The sequence below is a fragment of the Larimichthys crocea genome, chromosome III, assembly GCF_000972845.2.
Source record: "Larimichthys crocea isolate SSNF chromosome III, L_crocea_2.0, whole genome shotgun sequence".
In the NCBI taxonomy this organism is placed as follows: Eukaryota; Metazoa; Chordata; class Actinopteri; family Sciaenidae; genus Larimichthys; species Larimichthys crocea.
In genome coordinates, this window is record NC_040013.1 from 1,250,016 (window position 1) to 1,258,212 (window position 8,197).

General features: G+C 48.1%; 1 protein-coding gene across 1 annotated transcript in view; it reads right to left on the reverse strand.

Annotated features, from left to right (window-relative positions):
• Positions 1-7,873, reverse strand: part of dock5 (dedicator of cytokinesis 5) — a 34,248-nt gene extending 26,375 nt beyond the window's left edge. Inside the window, 1 exon segment of the mRNA XM_027277388.1 lies at positions 7,613-7,873. Coding sequence (XP_027133189.1) covers positions 7,613-7,655 — 43 coding nt within the window. The 5' untranslated portion in view covers positions 7,656-7,873.
• Positions 7,874-8,197: the final 324 nt, after the last annotated feature.

Here is an 8,197-nt window from a genome sequence, read left to right on the forward strand (position 1 = left end):
AGCGGCTGCCAGCTGGCTCACCTACGAGCCCTGCCCTTTGCATTCACTCACTTTTTATCAACCTAACAGCTTTCCTGGAGGCGACTCCCATCTCTGCTCTTTTGTAACTGTCTAACCAGCACGCGGCGCGGGGCGGGAGGAGCGAGGCTGCGTTGCAAAAGAGAAACCTTGGCAAACAATACTGTAGCAAAGGCCTTTGTCATGACTTGAGGGAGCTGCAATGGGCACAGAGAGATAGACGAGCTCTGAGCAGAACTCTGCCCCGACTTGCAGGCTGAGAATGCTCGCCGCCTCAGGCTGGATTTCACAGCACGCTCCGACTGGCTCGGCTTATCGCACCTCAGTCTGAATACAAAACTTAAACTCGACTGTGTGCGAGCAGATTCTTCAGGCTCTCCATGAGAAACACATTCGGACAAACTGAATTCAGCGCTCAGGGACGAGGTGAAGGTGGCGGGTAACACCAAGGAACTATTTGATCACAGATCATTAAAGAGATACACACGCTTTAAAATGTGGATTCATTTGAAGATTTTCAGATTGATTTAAAGTTTTAAATAAAAGCCAAAGACTGGAATAACTTTTTATAGAGGTCGCTTAAAGTGGAGCCAACAACAGGACGTGCAGTTCCTCTAACGTCCACCTGAGGCTGGCTCCAGAAGTGAGTCAGTCTCCATAAGTCCCCATGTCCAAATGTCCAACTTCACAGCAGAAATAAACATGTTTACAGCCTGGTACAAAAAACAGTTTTGGTCTCTGTAGCTAATTTCCCCGTTCATGACAACTGTACTGAGCTAACTACAGGCTAACAACGAGCTAACAGCGAGCTAACAAACTGAGCTAACAACAAGCTAACAACAAGCTAACAACAAGCTAACAAACTGAGCTAACAACAAGCTAACAACAAGCTAACAAACTGAGCTAACAACAGGCTAACAACAAGCTAAAAACAAGCTAACAACAAGCTAACAACAAGCTAACAACAGGTTAACAACAAGCTAACAACAAGCTAACAACAGGTTAACAACAAGCTAACAACAGGCTAACAACAAGCTAATACAAGCTAACGGCCTCTGTGTCTTCGTGGCAGCCAGAGGTTTCTATAAAGTTTAAAACATGTGTAACATCAAATAAACATTGTTTTGTGGAAACTACATGTCAAATATTCTCTGCACCTTTCTTTAATTAAACTATTTCCTGTTCATGACTTGCTGTTTTTGTCTGTATGTGACCCCTGAATGAACCCGGACGTTAAGTAACAAACCGGGACGCTTCATGTTTTTACTTTGTGTCTTTCCCCAGGAAATGAAAGCCAGAGCAGCTGAATGCAGCTCTGAAGGAATGACACCGTCCTCTGGTCATGCTGAGAGGGACAATGGTCCATTCAGCAGCTCTGACAGTGTCCCAGCCTGGCAACAGCCTGGCAGCGAGCCGGTGGCAGGAACCCGGCCGAGCGCGTCGTGATGCCACGCGGTCCAAACTAAAGGCAACAGGCCGGGCCGGGTCCCAGACGCTGCCCGTCTTCTATCTGCAGGTCAGAGGTCAAAGTCAGCCCTGAAATGATCCGTCATAGAAAACTATGAAAGCAGAGCACGGCACACCTAACACGCTTCAACGAGAAGCTACATGAACTACTCCTTCAGCAGAGGGTGGAGACCATCCCAGCTGACGGAGACAGAAAGGTGGAGGCCAGCCTTCATCACAGGGCCCCCACAGACTGTCTAAAACCTGGACGTAGTCTCCGTGACGTCCACGCAGACTGTCTAAAACCTGGACGTAGTCTCTGTGACGTCCCCGCGGACTGTCTAAAACCTGGACGTAGTTTCCGTGACGTCTCCACAGACTGTCTAAAACCTGGACGTAGTCTCAGAGACGTCCCCGCAGACTGTCTAAAACCTGGACGTAGTCTCTGTGACGTCCCGCAGGACTGTCTAAAACCTGGACGTAGTATCTCCGTGACGTCCCCGCAGACTGTCTAAAACCTGACGTAGTCTCCGTGACGTCCCGCAGACTGTCTAAAACCTGACGTAGTCTCCGTGACGTCCCGCAGAGACTGTCTAAAACCTGGACTAGTCTCCGTGACGTCCCGCAGACTGTCTAAAACCTGGACGTAGTCTCCGTGACGTCCCCGCAGACTGTCTAAAACCTGGACGTAGTCTCCGTGACGTCCCCGCAGACCGTCTAAAACCTGGACGTAGTCTCCGTGACATCCCCGCAGACTGTCTAAAACCTGGACATAATCTCTGTGACGTCCCCGCAGAGTGTCTAAAACCTGGACAGAGTCTCCGTGACTGTCTAAAACCTGGATGTAGTCTCCGTGTGAACATGTTTATTTCTGCTGTGAAGTTGGACATTTGGACTTTTAGAGACTGACTCACTTCTGGAGCCAGCCTCTAGTGGACGAGAAGAAGAACTGCACGTCCTGTTGGACGTTGAATTCACAGTCACTGACTAACAAAGAGAGCTCCACACAGAAAGACCTTGGGCGGATTGCTGTGAGGCGACAGCACAAACAGCGCCGTGCTGTTGACGATGACGTCTGATGAAATAAAACGAAAACCGCAGCCTAGCAACGACTCCTCAGACACACAATGGTCCAGGAAATCGGTCCGGCGAATTCATTCCGACTCCCAGCAGGAAAACTTCAATCTAATGTGAGAGAAAATGAAATGATAGCGGCGGTAACGGAGGCGACGCGAGCCGCACAAACACACTCATGACTGACGTGTGCGGCCGAGCGACAGAAAAGCATCATGATGAAAAAAGGTCAGAGCAATTACATAAACAACTATTTATGTCATAATCTGAATGAATCATCTTGTATGAGCCACGGCGTCTTCACTGAATTCCATTACGTAAAAGCGAGTCTATTAAAAAGGTTCCTCAGCCAGTGCTCCTCAGGCAGGAGATTTTCAAAACATAAAGGCCTCTGCAGAAAAGCTCCTCTCGTCTCCTGTCTAGACAGCCAGAAACGATCTGTGCCTCTTAAAACTGTGCTCCAGCTAATAAGTCCTTATAGGTTATCCATAAATCAAAAGTTAATTCTCAAGTTCAGAGCGAGGAGGAAAAAAAAGAGTGGACATCTTTGAATTCCACTTAAACCTCTGCTAACGTTCAGCAGAAGGAACATTACAAACTCCCTCTGAGAGACTGCTTCACTGATCCTGGTGGAGCTGGATCACATGTTATGATTCGTTAGCCGATGCAAGCTCAGTCTGTTAGCCCGGGCAGGGAGTGAGAGCTGGTGTCGCGCCAGAACAGGAGCTGGCAATGCAACCGAGCTCAGCAGCTTCTCATGGCAGAAACAAGAGGACGCTGACGGAGGAAGCCGAGAAGAGAAAAGAAGTAGCCGCCGCACAGTAATGTAAACGGCTGCAAACCGTAGCTGCTGTTTCAAAGCAGGAGCTTTCAATGCCAACCAGTGTCGTGCCAGAACAGGAGCTGGGCAAGCAGGCAAAGCAACCAGGCTCAGGAACCCCTATGGACATAATGGCAGAGGAGGACGTTGACGGAGGAAGCTAAGAGGAGAAAGGAGTGACTAATCAAGGAGTCGCTGCATGGTAATGTAAACTGTAGCCGCTGTTAGTTAGTTAGTTAGCTTCAATACACCAGTGTTGTGGCAGAACCGGAGCTGGCAGAACGGGCAATGCTTCTATGGACATCGCTAATGGCAGAGGCTAAACTAAACAAGAGGAAAGAAGAGGAAAGAGTGACTGATCAAGTAGCCGCTGAGCTAACATTAGCTAACAGCAGCTACAGTTAGCTGTAACGTTACTCTCTGGACTGGGAGCTCAGAGGAGGAGCCTTCAATGCACCAGTGTCGTGCCAGAACCGAAGCTCGGCAAGCAGGCTCAGCAGCCTCCATGGACATGATGGCAGAGGAGAAGAGAGTGAAGAGGACGCTGACGGAGGAAGCTAAGAAGAGAAAAGGAGAGAGTGAGCGAGCAAGAAGCCGCCGGACAAGAGTAAATGTGGGACTGACTTTTAGTGGTTGGTGAGAGCTTGGTGAAATAAAAGGATGAAAGACAGACGCCGAGCTGGGCTGTTAGACGAACAGATGTGTGATATTATGAGCTGTTCACACGCTTGACGAAACTTATTTCACAATATTACAAAGAGGAAGTCGTGGCTATCTAAACGTTTCACACGTCGACCGCAGCGAGTGCAAGAGGAAGGAGGGCAGAGGTGGTTTGGCATCATGACGACTACATTATACAACACGTAGCACGTTAAACTTCACGCGTTCGCAACCCTGTCAGCCAATCATGGCCCAGTATGCAGCTTAAACAAGTGATGCAGACACCTGATGCCTCCAGTGCGCACATAGTTCTGTTTGTGCCTCAACTCTCTGATTTACAGAGTTTCCTGATGGACAGTGAAGTAAACTGCTGCCAAATGTAGCTGCTGTTAGCTCAGTTTGTTAGCCAGAGTCTAACAGGCTGTGAGTTCAGGGGAGTGTATTTATTCACACCGCTAGCAAAAAGAGCTTTAGAGTGTTGGGAGGAGGAGGTTTTCACAGTGTCGTGCCAGAACCGGAGCTGGACAATACATACGTTAGCATCATGGATCGCGTTAGCTGCTCAACTCGTTTGCTAAGCTATAAATAACTTATCCACTCGTAGTGTTTACTAGTGATAAGGCTAGCAGGTAAACCAGGAGTCTGCACGAATCAGCTGACGTTAGCTAACACGTTAGCTAGCTAGCAGTTTGTCTGCGTTAGCAAACATGTTAACGTTAGCCAGCTAAAACCACAATATGACAACATGTTTCACATGCGCTGCAGGAATGTTAGCTTTGACTTTGGACTAACGTTAGCTAGTATTGCACACTGGGCGCAGTGCCGGTGTCGTGCCAGAACCGGAGCTGGCAGAGCGGGTAATGCAACCGGGATCAGCAGCTTCTATGGACATGATGGCAGAGGAGAAGAGAGTGAAGAGGACGCTGACAGAGGAAGCTAAAAAGAGAAAAGAGTGACTAAAAAGTAGCCGCTGCATAGTAATGGAAAAACTGCCTTTAATACACCAGTGTTGTGCCAGAACCGGAGCTTGCAGAGCGGGTAATGCTTCTATGGACATCGCTAATGGCAGAGGCTAAGCTAAACAAGAGGAAACTAAGAACGGGAAAGAGTGACTGATCAAGTAGCCGCTGAGCTAACATTAGTTACTCTCTGGACTGGGAACTCAGAGCAGGAGCTTTCAATGCACCTGTGTCGTGCCAGAACCCGAGCTGGGCTCAGCAGCCTCTATGGCAGAGGAGAAGAGAGTGAAGAGGACGTTGACAGAGGAAGCTAAAAAAGAGAAAAGAGTGACTAAACAAGTAGCTGCTGCATAGTAAAGGAAAACTACAGTTAGCTGTAACGTTACTCTCTGGACTGGGAACTTTTTTAATGCACCAGTGTCGTGCCAGAACCGGAGCTGGGCTCAGCAGCCTCTATGGACATAATGGCAGAGGAGAAGAGAGTGAAGAGGATGCTGACAGAGGAAGCTAAAGAGGAATTCTGGATTCCTGTTATTCAGCATCAGCTGGCCTTAAGTAGATAACATGTTTCAATATCAAACGGCCTCTTCTACCTGTGCTTTGTTCAAATTCATGTAAACACAAGCCGCTCGTTAAGGAGACCTTGTCCTGGAGCTTTAATTAAGACTCGGCTCGTCTTGTACAATAAAAGTGGACCACATGTTCCTCAGCAGCTCGCTCTCCTGTTATAATGCCGTCACATATTAAACACTGTGATATCTTAAGCCGTGCATGATATTACCGATATCATCAGAAACCTCACGATCTCTTCTTTCATCCCTGAACGTAGTTGCCTGGATTTCTGGCGCGGCTCCGGGTTGACTAATCGGATTAACAATGTAAGACCTTGTACAGGGTCCGATGGCGTTTTAAGGATTAAGAGCAGCGTCAGTCACCGCTGCAATGTTTCTGAGGCCGACGGCAGGAGGACGTCCACGCAATCGACAAGTTTCTGAACGCCATGCGGCGAATCTGGAGGGATTAACGGGAGAAATTCCTCAACATCAGCTGCTGAAACAAGGTCATACAGGAGGAGGAGACGAGGAAGGGAAGGGTGGAGGTGGAGGTGGAGGTGGAGGTGGAGGTGCTGCGGGGCGCTCCACCTGGATTTGTGGGTTAAAACTGTTTTTAGTCACAACAGCAACAAAGAAAGTGGATGGAGACGAGACGAGGAGGAGGAGGAGGAGGAGGAGGCAGGTTACAGGAGACAGGCGAGGTATTTTCAGAGCCGGGCTCTGATTCACACACACACACACACACACACACACACACACACACACACACACACACACACACACACACACACCAGGAAACGCTGTTTGTCTGTGTGAGCGCCTGCAGCTTTAAGATTTTCACGGTGAGTCAGTCAGGTAAAAAAACTGACGACAATAAAGTCATTACAGTGAAAAGCTGAAAGGGATTTCTCATCCAGCCGACCTGTTGTTACGATTTGTCTTCAGGGAGTGGAGGACACACACACACACACACACACACACACACACACACACACACACACACACACACACACACACAGTATATGACGGGGGCCGCACCTTAATGCAGCCCAGGTGAAACAGTCCAAGCTACACTTACAAGCTCAAATGGAGACTTTTAACTTTTAACATAGCAATAATATAAAAAGTTCCTCTAACGTCCACCTGAGGCTGGCTCCAGAAGTGAGTCAGTGTCCATAAGTCCCCATGTCCAAATGTCTCTATACCTCAGTGCCACCAAGTATAAACACAGTATTCATCCACAGATGTAACGGAGGGGAAAAGTTGTCAGTCCTGCCTCTGATCTGAAGATCAGTCGAGCTGAATTACGCCTGGTTGCTCAAACACGCCACCTGTAACCACACCCACCTGTCAATCAAAGCATCCACGCTCTTAATCCTGCATAACTTTAAGCCTTAATATAATGTGAACAGGTGAGTTGTATATAAATTCACCCTCAGTACAGTTGTCATGAACGGGGAAATTAGCTACAGAGACCAAAACTGTTTTTTGTACCAGGCTGTAAACATGTTTATTTCTGCTGTGAAGTTGGACATTTGGACATGGGGACTTATGGAGACTGACTCACTTCTGGAGCCAGCCTCAGGTGGACGTTAGAGGAACTGCACTTCCTGTTGTTGGCTTAGGTTAACATCCACAGAAACATTAATATAATAAATATAATAAATATAACTGCACACTGGGACAGTCTGAGCTCTGCAGCCCGGCTCGGCTCCCATGTGGGGCCCTCCAGGAGTCCTTGAAGGGTCTTCAAGGCACCTTCCATGAAGTTCACTTCAACTCCCAACAAGTCCGCTCAGACAGATTAACACACACAAGAATGACTGGTATGCTCATTGAAGTCCTCAACACCACCACCACCTCCAACACCACCACCTCCACCTATCATGGACACCAAACATCCACAACGATCCTCCACGGAGCTCAAACACGGAGCACCGCCGAGCCGAGGCAGTTTGAGCCCGACATGGAGCTCCAGCAGCGGGCACGCATGTCTCCAGACTTCCCTGAACTTTGTGGGAGTTCACTCGAGACTTTTTCCAGCAACAACAGAAAAACAGCGACGCGTCTGTTTCACTCACCCACTCCGTACTTCTCTTTCTTAGTGGGGATCCAGCGGGTCATTGCGGGCTGGATGCGTGACAGCTGCGGGAGAAATAAATAACTATATACAAAAAAAAGGCTGAACGAGGACGGGGTGGAGGACTCTGCGCGTCCTGGACTTACAGTTCCGCCATGACTTGTGGACGGGGAGGAGGGAGGAGGGAGGAGGCGCACGGCCGGAGCGCAGGAGAGGCGTGAACCAGCACGAGCCTCCAAAACAACCCCCACCCACGAGCCAGATCCAGATCCAGAGTCAGATCCAGAGCCAGAGCCAGATCCAGAGCCAGATCCAAATCCAGATCCAGATCCAGATCCAGCACACATTCTGGGAATTGTGTCCATGTTGCGTCATCAATAATCGATCAGCTGGTTATTGTTTGATCGCACTCGTGACGTCATCATGTGACTACAAAATATTTATTAATTATATTTAATGACTCTGAACGTGTTTTCAAAATAAACTGACTTTTACTTGAACAAAATATTATTATTATTTATTTATTTAATTTATTTATTTTGTCTTTCTATTAATTTCTACTTTTTTAAAAATGCTTTTACTTTAA